This window comes from Pseudorasbora parva, chromosome 11 (assembly GCF_024679245.1).
Source record: "Pseudorasbora parva isolate DD20220531a chromosome 11, ASM2467924v1, whole genome shotgun sequence".
In the NCBI taxonomy this organism is placed as follows: domain Eukaryota; kingdom Metazoa; phylum Chordata; class Actinopteri; order Cypriniformes; family Gobionidae; genus Pseudorasbora; species Pseudorasbora parva.
In genome coordinates this window covers 25,911,022-25,932,773 of record NC_090182.1, presented here as the reverse complement: position 1 = coordinate 25,932,773, position 21,752 = coordinate 25,911,022, and the positions used below count along the sequence as shown (strand labels likewise).

Genomic DNA, 21,752 nt, shown 5'->3' with positions numbered 1-21,752 from the left:
TAGTTCTGGGTGGTGGCTTACTGGCCCAAGGCAAAAACCCATAGTGTCTTTCTTTGATGGTCTCTAGATTGAGCTTAAGTCTTTGAATGTAATCTATGGAATCTACCAGCCGAACATTGTAAGTCCACCTTCAAACAGCACACACTCTTCAATAAACTGCATAAGGTAGAGCACTGCACAGAGACATAAGCTGTTGACTAGTTATGTGCTAAAGGTTCATATGTAGAGTGAGGGTTGTTGAAAATGAATTAAAAAACTATATAGCCTGTACTACAGTACAGTGAGTATGCAAGGATTAAGTAACAATCAGTGACACATAGTGGTACCTAAAATAGATGATACCCATCCCAGACAGCCAGTCACAGTATATCACTCAGAGTAAGACTGCTTCAGAAAGCACACAAAACACCAGGACATTATATGGGCTGGTTAAGGATGATGGCTTTGGTTTAAACTTGCATACTACCCGAGATTGAACATAGATACAAAATGGGCATGGTGTGAATTAGGGGAGAGTTTGGGGTGCTTAATTTGGTTTTTAAAACCAACACTAAAGGCCACAGGCTTCCTAAGTATATTTTAAAAGAATTTTCAGAGTTTCAATAACAAAAGGAAAAAAGTGGCATTATTTATCACCTTATCGTAGATATCGTACATATAGCAAATACATTGCTATAAACCAGGTAAGAAAGTATAAAGCCCTCATTTCTCTATTGACGCTAAAGGTGCCGAAAGGCCTCTTCACACCAAGAAAAATATTTGGTTCAAAATTCTGTGTGATTTTAATTTGAATGAGCGTTTGTTAACGCACCTGATCAGACCAACATATCTGATCAGAATATTTGCATGCTGTCAATGATGTCTCTTTTCCATCACACTGTGATAAAACTGGCCAAACGACAGGATGCATGCTTTTGATCACATTCCCAGAGATGCTGATGTTGCATAAAATTACAACTTGGTAGGGCTGTCACGATAACTGCAATATTTGCAATATCCCAATACTGACAAGCCAACCTCTAAGAAATGCAAGCAACCGTAATGTTCACTTTTATTTATTTTTTGTGTATATTGTATATGTATTTATGTATATTGAATGTTAAATAAGTTAATAATGATAATAAGAGTGAAGAACAGAGAGAGAGAGAGAGAGAGAGAGAGAGGGAGAGAGAGAGAGAGAGAGAGAGAGAGAGAGAGAGATCAACTGAGTGCATGCCTTTACCTCCGTCTGTCCGTTTTAAGGTCTCGTCATATATTTTTGACAAAAAAAAACAAGTATAACATATCAGAAGAATGAAGTGAGCTTTGGCGTAGGAGCGTGGTGCTCACAAAACAAGTATTTTGCTAAGGAACAGTGAATAGCTGAGGAAGAATCTCTGTGCACTTATTGTTTGACAAACATCATAGCGAATCTCAACGGCTGTTTAAAAAAAATGTGAATACCGTTTGAACTCCTTTCTTCTCCATGACTAGGGTGTTACTTAGTGCTTTGTGTCAAAGAGTAACCAGGGATTTTTTGCTTTTTTAAAAGCATAATCAGAGAGTGAATGTGAATTTTCATTCAGCTCAGGTCTGAACAGACAAATCACATGTAAAAAAACTATTTTTGTGCAGAACATTGTTGTTGGTGTGAACAGGCCTTAATACCACAAGAAAAAATGCGTGGCATCTTCTACACACTGCAGAGGTGTACAAGGCTCGAGGCAGGGAGCTATTTGCCTCAATACCTTACTTGTGCCAAACTGCAGGTTGAGCTAAGGAAGGGGAAAGAATGGTGGCCGTGTGGGGCGGGGGTTGTTAACTATTAGGTTAACTAGTCTATGCTATGCTAAGCCAGGCAGAGCGAGAAGCATTGGTTAGTACCTGCCGGTGTACGGGACCAGGCTTTGACACAGAGCAGGCGGGGCGGGGCCGCAGCCCACGTCCCCAGACCCCCTGCTGCACAGATGGGGGGAGGGAGGGCTGGTGTCCCCATGAGGTTTGTGGATGGCACTGTAAATGGGCTCGGCCCTATTGGGGGTACAGAAATCACACAGTAAATGGGGCGCTTTCAGACACACAGAGACAGCAGACACAGAGACATACTGTATGAAAACATACGGCACACACATGCACACAGACGGAGACAAACACACACATGCAAAAGTGAGGATGCCTTCAGCTGGATGGCTAAAGAGGGACGTGTCAGCTCTGGGGCCTGGGGGGACTCACAGGCTCCAGGGAGTCCATGCTCGGAGAGGTAAAACCCATCTCATGTCCAGGCAACAGTGGCCGTAACGTCAAGACATTTGACCCCATGCCTGAAGCATCACTTATACCCAGAGTGTCTGTTTGCTGTGTTGGGATTTGTGTTGGAGACTTTATTCAACCAGTCATGTTGAGTTAAAGCAATGTTCACAAACACACCACCACAGAGAGGCATTACACACCTCGTAGACGTTCTTCAGCCCACACTCGACACCTACTTAAAATCATTTTTCTTTGTTCTATCTTTGCCCAGTTACATCATAAAATGTGAACAGTATTGCCAAAAAGAAATCAAACAACTAAAGCTGAAGAACTGTAGCACAGATTGTGGGGAAACAATGTACACCTCTAATTAAATATATATTTATATGGACATGCAAGTGTTGCTTTTTGTCATTTGTGCATGAGTGCACTTGAAATGTGACATCTGAGTGAGTGACAGAGTTCCCACATTTTTTGACCAATATATTCATGATTTTTCCAGTTGCTTTCCAGGAAATTTTGCTTGTTTTACCATTGCATTCACAATTTCTAGATGATTAAATAAATATTTTAGAGCCACTGTATACATTTATATTTGTAAGACTTTTCCAGGCCTGGAAACGTAAAAAATTCCCCAATATTTCCAGGTTTTTCATGGCCGTGGGAACCCTGGAGTGAAGAAGTGAGTGACCATAAGTGAATAGATGGTTATTAATTTCTTGACTCTGACCTGGTGAAGTCCTCTTCCCCCAGCATATGCCTTGGAACTGGGGAGTACCTCGAAGGGGTAACTTGGGGTGGCTGGTACACTGGTTTAGGCTCCATGCCCCCCATGTAGGCCATGTTGGAGTTGTGTCCGACGTGGTTGTCTACCATGGTGGGAAAGGCTGGAGGGAGGCCGAGACCAGTAAAGAGAAAAAAGGCAGATGATTTCACCTGTTAACTACAGAGGATCGGTTCATCGCATAAAACCTTATTTTGTGATTATTGATAAGGGACAACACAATCTATGAGGCCTTGGCAAAATTGTATCTACCAGTAGTTATCAGGCATCACAGCTGCCAAAAAGCATGCCTGATTGTGATGTGCATATATACATCTAAATATATAACCTTTCCAAATTTAGATTTTTGGAATCCAAAGTTTTTGAAGGATGTCTCTTATACTTATCAAAGCTGTATTTATTTGATTTGAAACAGTAATATTGTGAAATATCATTACAAGTTAACTTCAGCATCATTACTCCAGCCTTCAGTGTCACATGATCCTTCAGAAATCATTCTAAAATGCTGATTTGGGCCTCAAGAAACATTTCTTATTATTACCAATGTTAAAACAGTTGTGCAGCTTAATATATTTCTGGAAAAGTGTGATAAACCTTTTCTCAGGATTCTTTGTTGTATGGAAAGGTCAAAAGAACAGCATTTATTTTAAACGGAAGTCTTTTGCCACATTATACAGTAAATGCTTTTTTATTACACCACCAAAAACACTGACTGAGGAACAGTATCATAGCTGCACTTTTGAACAGCTGAGACTTTTATTGCGAGATTGGCTCATCTCATATATGACATAAACATGCAAGTAAAAAACAGCTAAATAATCTCAATGTAATTGCTAATCAATTATCAAAAAATATATTTTTAATAAAAATGCATAATACATTTCATGGCCAATAAAAGATTCTCAGGCAGGTGTGGCAAAAAGTAGATTTTGACCGCTGTGTGTGCAATTGTGCAGGTGGATTGTGTGAAAGCATCGTCTCTCAGTGGGAGTGCGGGATTGGTGCCGTGATGGGAGCAGCAGTGCAGTGTGTGTGGGTGTCTGAAAACAGCGCCCACTGCTACACCACAGTGCTGTAACAAAACTCCACAGCACACACTCTCTGCACCACTTGGTTTCATTACAGGGTTAAGGATAAAAGCAGATAGTGATGTAGGTTATATTGGAATCGACCTAACCAAAAAGTAATGTTCATGTTTATTAATGCAGTATATAAAGTCATGTGCTTGGGCTATAAAATAAACAGTTTAGGAATGTTTTTAAGATAGTAAAGGCATAGGGTTGGTTGGTGGCGAATGGCGATCAGCAAAAGAAGGTACGTACTGCTGGAGTAGTCTGGTGGGGCGTACATGTCGTTGAGATGTACAGGTCCTGGCTTGGCCACTTTCAAATAGACCATGTCTGAAGTATTCTTCAGGGCGGCCACAGCCTCCTCATGACGCACATCCTGAAGTATAATGTTATTCACCTGCGAAGGCAGACACACACACGCATGTTACATCGGCTGGTCTCTGAAGCGTGACTCAGAATGTTCACGACAGCACATTTGAAGATGTAGGAAGGAAGCGACTGGAGTGGAGGCTGGATAGCCCCACACTCAACGACGGCGTTCCATTCTCCAGCTCTCAGCCATCCGGTCACAAAAGGAAGGATAAGAGGGAGAGGAAGCTGGATTTTTTTTTAATGCAATTTTAAAACAAAACAACATGATGCATAGTTGAAGGAACTATATGTAAGAAATGTATTTCAATTAATTATAAAATGGACCTGATATGTCACTAGACATTAAGAAATCATGTTAATTTCAAATACTTATATCACTGACAACAGTAGTCCGGCCAGGATATTGTCATTTAAAAGATGTGGCTGCAGCCCTCAACTGATGTTTTCATGTTGTGAATGTTGTCATGTTGTGTTTTGGCCTGAAGCTCCGCCCTCCACCTATCTACCAATCACGAAGTCAGTAGTGTTTCAGGATCCAGGGTTGCCAGATCTGCTCTAGTTACCACAGCTGCAGCTACAAACGTTTCTGCTGGATCTTGCAACATTATCTGGCAACCTCAAGGGAGGGGGAGGGGATGAGGGGATACACCTGCAGTACCAGTTATGGCCACAATCTTACATACACTTCCGTTAAATGTTATACATGAACACCTAAAATTGATAACTCTTACTGAATAAAAGGGAGATAAAGTGATATGAATTTTGACCCTGTGCACGATGGAGTGTCACTTTCACAAAATCTTTTTTTTGTGTGTGCATAACTTTGTAATGCAGCCCCCCTTCGAATCTAGTTATACACATTATAACTTTACACACAAAAAAGCAACAATGCAGCTTGTGACATCACAAACTTGACAGAGATTATTACAATTTGACAAACTCTAAGCACTCTGTCCACAAAATCAAGCTCCCTGATTGATTAAAAAAGAAAGAAAGGGATGTAAAGGCATACTTTACATATCTGTAGTTATGGCTGCCATGATTTATGCGTAGCCTTTGAATAGTGACATTTGTGATCTTGTCAAAGCCTGCTTAGTCCCGGGCACTTATGTGCCATGCAAGTGTTTCTCCTTATTGCAAATGTGTCCTTGTTTGAGTTTGCGCTTAGCTTCACATCAATCACACTGTGGCCCATAAACTTTCACACATGAGATATACTGTCTATAATATGACACAACAGCCTACAACAGTATCTGTGGTCACTGATGCATAAAGAAATTCACTGAAAAAAATTAAAGATCATTCATAGATATGCAAAGTTCCAACTTACAATGCATGCAACCAATGCATTGCCTATGTGCTGGCTGTACATAAAGTGGTGTACACAGGTGCATGTGTGAAATCTTACAGCTAGTAGGCGATCGCCTGTCTGCAGGCGTCCATCTTTCTGCGCGGCCCCACCCTCAATGATCTTTGTGATGTAGATACTGTTGTCACCCGGGATGTGCTGGTTGCCTATACCTCCAGCAATGCTGAAGCCAAGACCTTGAATAAATGGAATGGAGTTACATTTTTAACCAGATCTTTTAAGGTTGAAGTCAACATGAAATGACACTCACAACCCAATTTATTTCCTTAATGTGACATATTTCCAGAAGAAACAGGCAATTTAATTAAAATAAATGAAAATAAATTAAATGTTATGAAAAATTGTACTGATGCATTTTGCACAAGCAAAATAAACATCATAAATAGCCCTGGGAATAATAACGATGTTGTGCATAACAGAAATGTATATTGTGTGTATCTCAAATGTATTTAGGTACTCATTTAGCTCCTCTAACCTTTAGGCCCTTTGAGTAGGTTGACCTCCAAAATGGTCTCCGGAGGAGCCTGTCTTCTGCGTACCAGCAACCTGACAACTGGGCCGGCCTCCTTCAAAGCCTCTACAGCCTTGCTGTGCACAACCTCTGATACATCCACATCATTTACCCGCAGAACACAGTCATTTACCCTTTGACACAAGAAGAGACTCAAAGTCAACACAGCAATAACATGATCAAATAAATTAATGAATCACCCGAATTACTAACTGTCCAATTTGGAACACGCAACAAAAGACAATGTTCACCATCAACACTATAGTGATGTAAAAAATGATACCCCTCGGAAGTCACTTTCAAAATTGTCTGCATGGAAAAAGTTTTCGCCCTTATTGCGCCCTTCACCCAAAATTATTTATAGTGTGAATGTTGCTAAGTTGACATTGTTAGTTAGTTGCTAATTGAATACTTTAATACTTCAAAACTGCTTTAACTTCAATTAACTTTTAGTCAGGGAACACTCAGTTTCAGTCAATCTCATGTCAATCTTGATGGGCTGTACCGAGTCTTTCCGGAAAAAAACGAGCACCTGGAGGCGTATCGTGTGGGCGGAGCTAAAGAATGACAAGCGCGCAAAGCGATGACGTCCTCAAGCGTGGAGGAACCCCATAGCTGTCGAGCTCAGCTAATAGATATATGATCCAGGCTGAAATAAATTGAACAGGAGAAACAGCAGCAACAGGACGTCCGTCTCTGTGGTATGTACTGTATTTAGTGACCTGTCAACATCAGTTTATGAGGACATGATTCGGTTTATGGACTATTGTATGCGACTAAACCTTAGCAGTAGCAAGCAAAACGGTTTTGCACGTCAGACTAGTGTAACGTTATACAAACAATGGAGTAACGTTAGCGCATTTGAATGATGATGCACGCAATCGTGTCGTTTACTGATGTTTACTCACGCGATGAGCCAACAGCACAGACATTTGAAGCAGTTTTACTCAACGGCTGCTTCCAAAGCAGGACCGAACCTTTATCGCTGAGACCGCTCTGTCAAAAACACACTTCTTTGCTATGATTTGGTGAAGTCCTGACAGCAGTGACTTGCTGTGCTGAAGTGTTGAAGTTGCTTGATGTCACAGATAGGAATAAAGTGGAGCGCGGCGAGAGTGTATGGGCGTGCATTTCCTCTCTCGCTCTAGTCACACACGCGCGCACCCTACCGGGAGAAGAGCCCGTACGGCCCATACAAGGACCTTCCACTCTAGTAACATCAAGCCGAGCCATACTCGAAAAAAACTCTCTGAAACTTGTGAGAAACCGGAAGGAGTATTTTTGACACAGAAATACTATATCAAACGTCCAACATTAGTTTTTGAAACTTTGTCCATGATGGGAATCCAAGTCTTTAACAGTGTAAAAAAAATCAGTATGCATGAAAGAGGATTTCACCCCCCCTTTAAGTTTTTCTCGCCATTTACGCCATCTTGAATTTATTTTTCACCAAGCTCATCCTAAACGATTGCCTTCTCCAGTAAAGAATAAATGCAATGCTGCTTTAAACATTTTGCAAACTAGACAGCATAACTAAGATGTCTAACTGTTGGAACAGCCTATAAGTAGGGAGCCAGCCTATGATGTCTTAAAATACTGTCTATGTAGGAGAGACAGATCACTCACCCTAGTCTCCCATCCATGGCAGCGGCACCTCCTGGGATGATCTTTGTGATGAAGATCCCTGGATCATCAGGAATGTGCGGATTATCCACACCTCCAGCAATGCTGAACCCAAGGCCAGAGTTGCCCTATTGATGACATACATGAGTAGAATATTTTAGACAAGGAAATTCAGATGTTTCACAAAGATTTGTGGATAAGATCTGCATCTGCTTTTTGAACGACACCTGGCTCTCAAACATCAGCAAGGCATGGATCATATTATGCTGCTAAATATAACAATTTGCGGTGAACATTTCAAGAATTCAAAAGTCCTATCCGCTTCCGCCTATTTCCTCCCTCCATACTTCATCACCTCTTACTCTGCTGTTTTCATTCCAGTGCCAAAAAGCTGAGACAGGCTCGTCTGTCTGACAGTCACATCTCAAAAGACAGGCCCTTAAGCAGACAGCTGAGAAAAGAGTTCACTTTATTATTTTCTATAATTAATGAGCGACGGTCGCAGCAAATTAGTGCAGAGTGGAGCTAAGACATCCCAGTGAGCCTTCCATGCTCCAGAGCCACTCCAAGAGCTCCAACTAAAGAAGCGTGCACACCCACGGACCTTTTAACATGTGAGATCTTAACATAGTTTATTTAGGCCTCAGCATACAGAAATGCCACTTAGAGAACAGCCCTGCAATTATGCTGAAAGCTCAGAGATGCACCCAAATCCAACATCCACTGCTGTTTAATGACTGGCCTTTGCAGATAGATTTAGATTCATTTGCATTGAACAAACTTCAAGTAAGAAAAGACTTTGCATATAGTACATATGATAACTCTTCTTAAGAACATTTTGTTTTTGTAGATATAAACAGGGCCTGTACTTAGATAAATTGCATGGTACTTTCAAAACTCTTTAAGTAGTATGTAAATATACTCAAAACACATATATTTTTTTATTATTACAACTGACTTGAGAATAAGAAAGAACTGAATTGAGAATAAGAAGTAACTTTTTCACTATACCTATTAAGTGTTTGATCTAAACAGGCCTTTCATTCAAAGTTACAGCAGTCAGTCTAATACTTTTAAAAAAAAATCTGTTTTCCTTGAATGTCAATACATTTAATTAATTGAAGTAATTTATACCTTCTGATTTGATGGTAATCTACAAAGAATTGAATATATCTATAGATTTTCAACAGGATTGATCGTTATATCTGTTTCTAAACTGTTCTATTATTGACAGAAACTTCATTTTTGGTCATTGGTTATTATCATTTATAATCCTAATGTTTTGTGATCTGTTTTGATAATGTACCACAGCTGTGAATTACATTGCCTGAAGTTCAATTGCAGGCATATAGCTCAACATTTACTGCCATCTAGTGTCCAGGTCTTCATAGGTAGCATTGGTGATTGAGAATATTGGCAAGTTATAAGAGACACCCTAAAATAACAGACATATAAAACAGCTGAATGATATTTACCCTCTCCAGAATGATTTCTTCATATTTATACATGCCATCACTCCCGTTCACCTGTAACAGACAAAAGAAAAATTGTGTAACATAGACTCATAAACTGAATCATTAGACAGGAAGTAATGTCAACAAATTATGCACAAGAAGGTCACAACTATCATTAATTATGTAAAAGCAGAATCACTATAAACTCAGCGCTATAAAAATGAGAGGTATGAATCACGTACAAGGCACAGGGCTGATAAACACAGTCAAAGACTACTCATTATAACGGTTAAATAATAATTGCACTCTGCATTAAAGCCACATCTGCTGTGATTTAATCTCTGCATATTTGTATTGTTATTATCTCATGTACAACGGGAAAGGTTTGGCCGGGCTGAGGGGATAATTCCACGTGGCAGGCAGTCAGGCAGGCAGGCGCTACTGGAGGTGCTGAGAGCATGAAGCAGATACTTACATAAGGGCCTGCATCCAGTGAGTCTGCGTTCACAATGATGGGGGGAGGGTTTGCCTGTGAGATGAAGAGATGCACATTACCTCAGTGTGTGAGGCTGGCGGCTCACACGTATGCACACACACACACACACACACATACACGCAGTCATGAGGAGACAGTAAATGCATGCCATGGGAACAGTGGGTCTCAACAGAGCATGGTACATCATCGCCATGATGTGACGCTTCAGGGGGAAGAGTGAGGACAGGACTGGAGGTGTGAAGATTACAGACGGCCTGCGGTCTGCCGCTGAAAGAGAAATGCAGTCGAGCCGAGGAGAGACAGTACTATGAGTGTTATTCCCTTCCGGCTAGTTTAATTTTTCATGTTTAAGCAATATCACATGAATATCAGCATGGATATGATTACATTATCACATTTAAACGTTTGGGGTCAGTCAGATTATTATTATTATTATTTTTTTTTAAGAAATTAATGCTTTTATTCAGTAAGAATGCATTCAATTTATCAAAAGTGAGAGTAAATGTGGATCTTTTGAACATTTTAATCATCAAAGAATTATGAAAATATTAAACATAAGAAATATGACATAATAATAAGAAATGTTTCTAAAAAATATATTAAAATATAAAACTATTTAAAAATAATATTTCGCAATATTACTTTTGTTTTTAATGTATTTTTGATCAACAAAAATAGTTCCAAATGAATGCAAAGTGGGAGCATGTCCTTCCAAACCCAAATTATTATTTTTTCTTTATAGTAACACAAAAGGAGGCAACAAAAGACATAGACCAGGGGCTGTCAAGCTCTAAAAAGGTATAAAAGTACCATAAAAGCATTATAAGAGTACTCCATGATTTGTGCACAGGAGACATGTTACTGCAACTTAAATAAATGCATGGTTGCAAGTTAAAAAATCTAACTTATTGTTTTAATTAAACCTCTTAAGTTGCAATCATTATTTTGTTGAGTTCTTTTGGCATACTAATGTCAATCATTACATCAACTTAAAGGGCTAGTTCACCCAAAAATGAAATCGATGTCATTAATGACTCACCCTAATGTCGTTCCAGACCCGTAAGACCTCTGTTCATCTTTGGAACACAGTTTAAAATATTTAATATTTAGTCCGAGAGCGTATAGAAGTGTATGCACATTATACTGTCCATGTCCAGAAAGGGAATAAAAACATCATCAAAGTAGTCCACTTTTGCTAGTTTAACAATGGGAAAAATGGTCAGCATGCCAGGTGCATGGTCTAAAAGGGTTGTCCCTATTCTCTTAATAAATCATGGGTGTGTTTTCGGCATAACATGCAATAAACCAATCCAAATCTTATCTGTGTATTTACTTTTTAAACGCTGGACGTGAAAATTATAACTTTGTCGGGCTGAAACTAGCAAAAAACAGAGTTGCGCCTGGTTGCTGCATTGTGCCAAGTGAAAGGGCCCAATGAAATTGTCTTGATAACTTGAAATTGTCCATGTTCCATGGCTACAACTCAATTTACAATGTTTTGTTGAGTAATTGTAAAGTATCATAAAGTAAAATCTTAAAAAAATTGTATAATTAAGTTCCTTTAACTAAATGTAGCTTGTTGGTTTAAAGGTCCTGTTCTTCGCGTGTTTTCTAAGCTTTGATTATGTTTACAGTGTGCAATATAACATGAGTTCATGTTTCGCGTGTAAAAAACACAGTATTTTTCACATAATTTACTTATCTGTACAGCGCTGTTTTCTCTGTCCTAAAAACGGTCTGATGATTTCCTTGTTCTATGAAGTCCCTCCTTCAAAAACACGTAACGAGTTCTGATTGGGCCAGTGCTTCCCGTGTTGTGATTGGACAGCAGCTTAGCGCACTTTGCCCGGAAAGGTCCCGCCTCTTACCATAACGGGGAGATGCAAGCGCTGAATGCGCGCTCTTCTCCACGTGAGAGAGCAACGAGACCACGCCCCCTATTTTGCGTGTTCTTGTGGACGGAGTGTTAGTCAACAAACGGTTCTAGTGACGTCATCACATCCCTGCACTTCCTGCTGTAGTCCAAACCGGCTGTTCGCTGTAGGCTTTGAAAGGGAACTTCTGTTAAATAAAATATCTCGCTTGGCATTGAACTTTGAGCTTTATAATTTTACAGGTATTATTTATGCTCTAACAGCAACATTTCACACTAACTAAAGTTTGAAAGATGGAATTGCGAAGAACGGGACCTTTAAGTTTTCATTACTCTAAAAAAATGTATGCAAAAAATGTTGTTGCACCAACAGATAATTTTTCAGAGTGTGTGCTATATTTCAAGTCTGTAGTTGAAGAAAGAAAATTTGGGGTTCATGCTTTTGGGAGTTTGACAGTCACTGTCTACATTCATATACACAAGAGCATCTTGAACATTCGGCAGAAAATTCTCCTTTTGTGTTTCATAAAAGAAAGCAAAGAACACAGGTGCCAAATGACATGGGGGTAATTACAGACTTTTTCATAAACTAAACTATTCCTTTATGTATAACAAAGAGGTGGGAATGTACAAATTCATGTCATCCTGTAATTTTAGGTATTACCCATAGAATAGTCCATGCTGTTAAAACATATGGATGAACTGAGGCAGTGAACCAACTGACATTCATGGCCTTTCACATGCAAACCTTGTTGTGTATGTGAGTATTGATCTGATTGATCTGTAGTGAGGTGATGCTGACAGGGCCGCCGGCTGACCAGTATAAAGGAGATGGTCACTACCTCTCCACCCCCTTCAGTACTTGAAGAGTGAAACAGTAGATTATCACTCCAATTGATACTAAATCCCATACAACTCTTGTAATCAAGCCACACACATTTCCAACTAATCATTATCTTTATCTTGTTTCCAGGAAAAATATAAACATTCTTTTACCATAAATACATTTGAGATATGTTCTTTTCAGTGTTGTTACTGTTAACTCAACAAAAACATTATGTAGGTATAAAGGTATTCATACTGTACATTATAATGCATTCTATTTTTTCAAAAACAATTATAACAACAGTTAAAATGCATTATAATATACAGACTCATCTGTTACATCTGAAATTGGTAATGTGTATTATAAAGTATTATAACTGTGATTACAATTATTCACGAGACCATACAATGCATTAAGGCATAATTAATGCATTAAAAATGCATCATACATTTAAATAAAGTGTTACTGAAATTGTTTCCAGTAATTGAAATGAAGCGGAAATAAAATAAGAAAATATATACATTTCACATTGAAAAACTGATATAATGAATTTTAAGTAGGAATATTACAATGAATAATACAATTGAAAATATACAAATAAAAGATAATTAAAATATTAATAGTAAAAATATTAATACTATACTAGTATATAAATAATACTAAAATAAGTCCTCTAATCCTGAACAAATTTTGCTTGCTTTAAAGATGTTTTGATATTTTTACTGGAAAAGTGCAAGAAAAAAATATTGTGCCATACTTGTGCAATTTATCCTTGGCATAATCCACATACAGCCGTGAAACACATTTTTAATATCACTTGTGTAACACATTTTTAAGATCACTTTGATTGCTAAATTTACATTGCGTGCATGGGTAGAACTACTGCAAACAGTTTTATATAACATTCAGCTATATTGCACAGATATTCGCCCCCCTCACATTCCCTCTGGCTGTCACAGCAGCTGTGGCTGATTGCGTTTTGGTTGCAGACCCTGAATAATTTCTGCGCCTGAAAAGACCATTTGAGCTACAAGAACATATTCTAAAAGCGTGTCCTACGTCACCACCTCTATTTTCACCTGACACTTCCATCCCCGTGACAGGTCCTCACAGGTGCAGACAGCACTCAGGTACAGCTAGCTATCCAGTATGATATTTTAGTGCATCATCAGCTCCATCTAGACCTACAGTATGCACAATCGGTAAAGACATGCTCTAAAAGTTCACTCTCTAGAAGAATCCGCATTGGTGAGCATATGCAATATCACAACACTTCTGCTTTTGCATCGCTTATGTGTGCACAAGAATCAGATGACATTTCGAGTAATAACTATTAGAAATCTGGTTGTGAGTAATCTCATTATTATTTACATTTTGACTACTGAGTACACTAAATGCTGACTGATCCTAGTTGCATCCCAAATTATGTACTATACACTTTGTAGTTATACTGTGCACTGTGTGCTCTGTAAGAATTAATGGTTTTTTGAAGGGTGTATCTTAAATATAAAACTTAATTATTTATCAAACCCACTGATTTGTTGCTTTACCACATAGACAAAAACAACTGAAAAATTCTAGAAAAAAATAAAAGACAAGGTCATACAGGTTTGGATTGGAATGTAAATGATGACAGAAATTTCATTTCTGAGTCTAAGTATTCTTGAACTGATCAATTTTGTCTTGTGAGGTAAACATTGTTTTAACTGTTTATGAAAGCCTTGTTCACCAGGGCAGCTTTTATTTAATAAAAAATACAGTACAACGAGTATTATTGTGAAATAATATAATTTTATGCAACTATTCTAAGTTTTTATTATATTTTAAAATTATTATTATTCTTGTGATGCATTTTCAGCATCATTACGCCAGTCCTTAGTGTCACATGATCCTTCAGAAATCATTCTAATATGATGATTTGCTGCTCAAGAGACATTTCTCATCATTATCAATGCTGGAAACAGTTGTGCTGCATAACATTTTTGTGGAAACTGTGATTACTTTGTAACATTATACATGTTTTTACTGTCATTTTTGACCAATTAAATGTATCCTTTTTCATTAAAAGTATTCATTTTATTTAAAATGAAAAATTGAATAGTCGTGTGCGCAATAAGTGGTACCAGTTCTTGTCCATTCTCAGATAAATCCAACACATCAAGGTATGTGGGCTAATAAAATCGCAAGTTCACACTTTAAACATATTTTCTATCATTATCAACTCATTCTAAGTCTACCTCACATCCCAGGTTTCTCACTATTTGCTATTGTTAATCAACACAGTTAAAAAAGAAATAAGAGCCCTTTGACAAAAATAGACAGCCAGACTTAAACAGCAGCCATATCACCTTGTAACCCAAGACTGATGCTAAGCAGGGATGAGCCTGGTCAGAACCTCGACGGGAGACCTCCTGGGAAAACTAGGTTGCTACTAGTAGAAGTGCTAGGGGCTATACTGACTATAGTATCTGTACTGTCAAAGAGCACCATCCGGATGAGATGTTAAACCGAGGTCCTGACTCTCTGTGGACATTAAAAATCCCAGGATGTCTTTCGGAAAAAGGGTAGGGGTGTAACCCCGGTATCTTGGTCAAATCAGCTCATTGGCCTCAGTCCATCATGGCCTCCTAATCATCCTACTCTCCTGATTGGCTTAATCACTCTGTCTCCTCTCCACCAATCTGTGTGGTGAGCGTTCAGGCGCAATATGACTGCCGTCGCATCATCCAGATGAATGCTGCACATTGGTGATGGTTGAGGAGATTCCACACTTCTATATGTAAAGCGCTTTGAGGACTCAGAAAAATAAAAAATAAATGTAAAAAAAATATTATTATTGTTGTTATTAATAAACCCAGAGCAAAATTACAATAATAAAATACAGTAAATCACGTCATCTTCAGCATTGTGTTTTCAGTCAAACATCATTTTGATTTGTTTGTTAAAAAGGCTTCTGACAAGTGCAATACCCCTTTTGCAAAAAAGTAAAACACAAGTGCAAAATGTCTGCATTATGTGCCTGTTCACCATGTGAGAACATCTTGGACAATGAATTATACTTATACACAGTAGCATATTGGCACGTTTGAGCACAGAGTTGCCAAAGACAAGGCCGAAGCGTATTTTAAAATCACCGCCTCTCATCCACTGAGACGTTCCAGCACAGAGAAAGCGATGCAAGGAAACAGGAGAATGTACAGCCTGCCATACAGTCCCATTAACTCTCCAGATGCTAATTAAGCATGAAATGTGTTGCTGTAATAACAAACCAGACCTCCTACGTTATCGGGCCTTTAAACCCATCAGCAAAAGCCATCGTCGTGGTCTAGGGGATATGGGCAGTAATCGCTATGTTTCTATCATACAACACAAGTAAATGAGATAAAGTAGGATGATGATTTCAGATGCAGTAATCCAGGATGCTGCGGCTGTCTTTGGAGGAGCCGGTGGATGAATGTGCAGCGGTATCAATGAGCTATGTGACAGCGATATGTGACCTGAAGTGTCCATGTCCTGAAGAGAGGCTTAACCATCACTGCTCATAACTCTCTATCCCAGATTAAAAAGCAGAGGGATGACGGAGAGGTGAGGTGGTGGAGTCCCATAGGGGCGTCACCAGCCCTGGGCTTTCTGGGATAAAGTCATACAGAATTTAGTTCCCTTTCGGGGAACTCGAGCTGCGTCGAAACGCTGTGAGAACGCCTCTGCGTTAATGCGTCGTGAAGCGCCTGTAGAACCATTCCATCGGAAAAAAGATCGATCGTCGCCGACGTGATGACGTCGCCGACGTGATGACGTCATCAACCGGAGACTATAAAAGGTCCGCGAACACAAACAGGAACCAGCTTCTGTGCCTTCAGTAAGCGATCTGTGTGAACCTGTCTGTCTATTTGGTGTTTTTGTCTGTCTATTATCAGAGATTTTCCACCCTTTTGTTAAATATTTCATATATTAACAGAAAAAAGAGAAAATAAAATAGATAGAAATGGCGAGTGAAAGCAGCAATTTCAGAAAGTGTGTTCCTCCCTGCCCACGCTACATCTCGGGCAGGGACACACATCTTCTCTGTGTTGCATGCTTGGGAGCGCAGCATGCCCAGGCAGCCCTCGAGGGGGCTGCTTGCGAGCACTGTGAGCGTATGCCACTGAGAACGCTGCGCTCCCGCCGGGCACTCTTCGAGGAGGGTGCCTCGGCTCGTGTTCCCCGCGGCTCTGGTCCCGCTGCTGCCGAGGCAGAGCGGAGGCTGCAGTCGTGGGGTTCACAATGGGATGTTGCAGAGGGGGTTGAGACGGGCACTGCCTTATCTCTGCCCTCACCTGCTCCATCCAGCGGTTCTTCTCGGGGCTTGGAAGCACGCATTGCGGTTTCTTCCCTCCCGAGAGAGCCGCCGGTGCTCCAACTATCCAGCTCCGAGGAGGTGGACGTTGAGAGCATCGCGACTGAAGATTCGCCACTTCAGTCCCATGCGAGTAAAAAAAAAAAAAAAAAAAAGTGGACTTTACAGAGGGGTTTGAGACGGGCCCAGCCTTATCTCAGCCCTCACCTGTATCGTCCAGTGTCTCGTCTCGGGGTTTGGAAGCCCGCTCTGCGGTCTCTTCCTCCCTGGGCGGGGCACCGGTGCTCCAACTATCCAGCTCTGAGGAGGTGGACGTTGAGAGCATCGCGACTGAAGACTCGCCACTTCAGTCACCCGCTAGTGAGTTGAGGTTCTCACGAGAGCTGTGGCCAGGTTAAATATAAAAATAAGAAATGACTGGCTGGCTGAAATATCTGAATCCCATCGAAATCAGAGAGAACGAAATTAGATGAGCGATTCCTGCCCTCTCGTGCAAAGCATCAACGTCCTGCCATTCTTCCCTGACCTGCACACCGAGGTGTCTAGGTCATGGAGGAAACTAGCGGTATCATATAGAGTGTTCAGCCCACATACATCTGCATATAGTAATATATTTGGGCTGAGACACTATGGTTATGGGGCGATGCCGAAGATCGAAGAGACGCTTGCGAGCTATCTCTCGCCTTCAGCTGCATCGTCCCTGGCATTTCCCCTCCGAAGGAAATCGGTGCTTACCTCTGCACACGGTACCCGTCTTCCTTCGGTGCCCACAGGGGGCCGCGCTGCTAACCCCGCCGCAATGTCAGGGCGCAGAGGGTCTCCGCGGGCCACCTGAGGGTGGTCCGCCCCCTCCTCGGAGGGCATGCGAGCAGTCAGGTCAGGTGTTCCCTGCCGGTTCGCCGTTTCAGGGCACTGCACTCGCTGCTCGAATTACACCAGAGGCCAGCCTCGAGAGGCTGGTTCCCTTAGTTTCCCCTCCGTGGGAAGACGGTGCTTACCTCAGCATACGGTACCCGTCTTCCTTCGGTACCCTCAAGGGGCCGCGCTGCCAACCCCGCCGCAATGTCGGGGCGCAGAGGGTCTCCGCGGGCCACCTGAGGGTGGTCCGCCCCCTCCTCGGAGGGCAGGGGAAACAAAAGGACGCTGAGGGTAGTCCCCTCCGAAGGGAAACGGTGTTTACCTCTGCCTACGGTACCCGTTGTCCTGCAGCGCCCTCTGGGGGCCGCGCTGCCAACCCCGCCGCAATGCCGGGGCGCAGACGGTCCCCGCGGGCCACTCGAGGGTGGTCCGCTCCCCCTTCGGGGGGCTCCCGAGCAGTCAAGTCAGTCGTTCCCTGCCGGTCCGCCGCTTCAGGGCACTGTGCTTGTTGCTCAAAATACACCAGAGGCCAGCCTCGAGAGGCTGGTTCCCTTAGTAGATTTTCTAGACGAGTGGAAACGTCTATCGAATATATCTCAGTGGGTCCTGCAGATAATAGAAAAGGGGTACGCCATTCAGTTCAGAAGTCGGCCACCTCCTTTCTGCGGTGTCCTACCTACAGAGGTGGGCCCGGAGCAGGCTCTGGTAATGGCACAGGAAGTAGAGACACTCCTGCAAAAAGGGGCTATAGTGAGGGTTCCCCCTCCCAGCAGGGAGTCTGGCTTTTATAGCCGTTACTTCATCGTGCCGAAGAAGGATGGGGGCTTACGCCCGATATTAGATCTGCGGCTATTGAATCGCTCGGTGGCCAAGCTCAAATTCAAGATGCTTACACTCAGACAGATTGTAGCGCAGGTCAAATCGGAGGAATGGTTTGTTACCATAGACCTCAAAGATGCGTATTTTCATCTCTCCATCCTTCCACATCACAGGAAGTTCCTGAGGTTTGCCTTCGGGGGAGAGGCATACCAATATCGTGTACTTCCCTTCGGTCTAGCACTGTCACCCCGCATGTTCACCAAGTGTGTGGATGCAGCTCTGGCGCCGCTGCGTCTACAGGGCATCCGCATACTGAACTATATCGACGACTGGCTGATTCTAGCAAAAAAAGACAAAAGAAAAAAAAAAAAAAAGGAATACAGAGCAGATGGCGGTTCAGCATCGAGATGCTGTTCTCGCCCATATGTCGAAGCTGGGGTGGAGGCTGAACGCCAAGAAGAGTGTGCTTTCTCCGGCTCAGAGAACCACTTTTCTAGGTGTGAACTGGGACTCGGTAATTATGCGGGCGCAATTATCGCCAACACGCATAGCATCGATCCTGGCAGCCGCCAAAGAACAGAAGCTAGGCCGAGCCGTCACTGTGAAACGGTTCAAGAAACTGTTAGGTCTCATGGCAGCAGCGTCCAACGTGATATCTTTTGGCCTACTGTACATGAGGCCACTGCAGTGGTGGCTCAAAACAAAAGGGTTCTCCCCGAGGGGAAATCCGCTCCGCACGATCAAAGTCACGCGGCGATGCCTACGTGCTCTGGTCATGTGGAAAAACCCGCTCAGGGTCCCGTGTTGGGGGCTCATGTTCGTCGCGTAACGCTAACGACAGATGCCTCTCTCACGGGCTGGGGGGGCGACCATGAGTGGTCGCTCATCCCAGGGTCTATGGCAGGAACATCAGCGGCACTGGCACGTAAATCGGCTAGAGATGCTCGCAGTGTTTCTTGCATTGAAACAGTTCCTGCCCGACCTCAAGGGGCCACCATGTGCAGACAACACATTGGTGGTCGTCTATATAAATCACCAGGGGGGTCTGAGGTCCCGTCCGGTAGACAATTGGCACATCGGATCCTCCTGTGGGCCCAAGGGAAATTGCTGTCAGTCAGAGCAGTATATATCCCGGGGGTCCTGAATCAGGAAGCAGACAGCCTGTCGAGGCAGGGGCCGAGGCCCGGGGAATGGGGACTCCACCCAGAAGTGATGGAGCTCCTATGGAAGGTATATGGGAGCTATTTGCTTCGGCGGAGAGTTCTGCACTGCCCGCAGTGGTTTCTCTGACCCATCCAGCCCCTGGGGTTGGATGCCATGGTACAGGGGTGGCCGAGGCTACCTCTGTACGCCTTCCCCCCGATTGTCTTGCTTCCAGGAGTTCTGGAGAGGGTACGCCGGGACGGGGCCCAGGTACTCCTAGTGGCTCCGTACTGGCCGACCCGAGTATGGTTTTCGGACCTGATATCTTTTCTGGAAGGCTCTCCGATGGAGATTCCGACCAGGAGGGAGCTACTCTCTCAGGCGGGCGGGAGATTCCTGCACCCACGCCCAGAGATGTGGTAACTGTGGGCCTGGCCTCTGAGGGGGCTAGGCTCATAGAGGAAGGTCTCTCGGCCGAGGTCGTAGAGACCATCCTTCACTCCAGAGCTCCGTCCACGAGGAAACTGTACGCTCTGAAAGGGAAACTTTTCTCAGCATGGTGCAGAGAACGCCAGTGGGACCCAGTTAACTGCCCGGTTGGTACAGTGCTGGAGTTTCTGCAGGCAAGGTTCTCGGCAGGGTTGACCCCCTCCACAATAGAGGCGTACGTGGCGGCCTTGGGTGCCGTCCACGTCCCTTTGGGTGGAGTGTCTTGGGAAGACACCCTCGGATTACACGTTTCCTCCGTGGCACTTTAAGGTTGAGGCCTGTTATGCACTCATGTCTAGAGTTTGTGCCGGGGTTTTCTCATCCCAGGCCGGGTTATGTCCCCAAGGTTCCTCGAGCCCACGGGGCCCCATTACTCTTTAAGCATTCTGTCCTCCTCCTTTCACGACGTCAGACCAGGAAGATTAATCTGCTGTGCCCTGTTAGAGCACTAGATACTATGTCCACAGAGCTGCCAAAAAGCTGTGGAGGAAAACTGATCAGCTGTTTGTCTGTTTCGGGCCCCCTAAGAAGGGGCCCCAGTATCTAAGCAGAGGATGAGCAAGTGAGTGGTCGAGGCCATCTCACTTGCTTATGAGGCGGCCGGGCAGCAGTCTCCACTGGCTGTCCGGACGCATTCAACCAGGGGTATGGCTGCTTCTTAAGCACTTTTGTCGGGGGCTTCCCTCCACGATATTTGTAAACGCGGCCGGATGGTCGTCTCCTTTAACTTTCGTCAGGTTCTATGAACTAGACCTGGCATCTACAGTTGGGGCACAGGTACTCTCGTAACCGTGTGCGCTTCGGCTTCACACATACGAGACACTTGGTCCTATGGCGATGTGGGTATAAGCGTTCTCACAGCGTTTCGACGCAGCTCGAGTTCCCCGAAAGGGAACGTCTCGGTTACGTATGTAACCCTAGTTCCCTGAGGGAACGAGACGCTGCGTCGCTCTGCCATACTCCCGGCGTGTCCGTGATCACTTACTTCAGGCTTTATCAGAAGTTAGTTCCTGTTTGTGTTCGCGGACCTTTTATAGTCTCCGGTTGATGACGTCATCACGTCGGCGACGTCATCACGTCGGCGACGATCGATCTTTTTTCCGATGGAATGGTTCTACAGGCGCTTCACGACGCATTAACGCAGAGGCGTTCTCACAGCGTTTCGACGCAGCGTCTCGTTCCCTCAGGGAACTAGGGTTACATACGTAACCGAGACGGTTTCTAGCCTCTAATCTTTTTTTTTCACCCTACACAATTGCAACTGCCCATTGTTATGCAGTGAGATATGTATTTACAAAGGTTTTTCAGTATAAAAAAAAGCACAACTATGAGAAGCATGATGGAGCAGCAGTAGTGACAGCCTCTTAATGCTCTGAGCAGACCGGGTCTGAAGGTTCATCTGAGCCAGCCAAATCGCTGTGACAGGGGCAGGTGAGCAAGTGGTGCCACAGCTGGCGGAGGCTAGCCATAGCTAATCATACAGCTTACATTCACCTCAAA

The 21,752-nt window shown here is 43.0% G+C and overlaps 1 protein-coding gene across 16 annotated transcripts in view; it reads right to left on the bottom strand.

Moving 5' to 3' along the window:
* Window positions 1–21,752, bottom strand: part of dlg3 (discs, large homolog 3 (Drosophila)) — a 134,831-nt gene that overhangs the window by 46,270 nt on the left and 66,809 nt on the right. For 8 of the 16 annotated variants that reach the window (XM_067457581.1, XM_067457572.1, XM_067457573.1 and 5 more), the window contains 8 exons: window positions 9,888–9,941; window positions 9,434–9,484; window positions 7,962–8,086; window positions 6,300–6,469; window positions 5,864–6,000; window positions 4,336–4,480; window positions 2,960–3,134; window positions 1,864–2,010 (listed from right to left, as the gene is read on the bottom strand). In XM_067457581.1, coding sequence (XP_067313682.1) covers window positions 1,864–2,010; window positions 2,960–3,134; window positions 4,336–4,480; window positions 5,864–6,000; window positions 6,300–6,469; window positions 7,962–8,086; window positions 9,434–9,484; window positions 9,888–9,941 — 1,004 coding nt within the window. The remainder of the gene's footprint in view (window positions 1–1,863; window positions 2,011–2,959; window positions 3,135–4,335; window positions 4,481–5,863; window positions 6,001–6,299; window positions 6,470–7,961; window positions 8,087–9,433; window positions 9,485–9,887; window positions 9,942–21,752) is intronic. The other 8 variants (XM_067457575.1, XM_067457577.1, XM_067457584.1 and 5 more) reach the window with 5 other exon arrangements.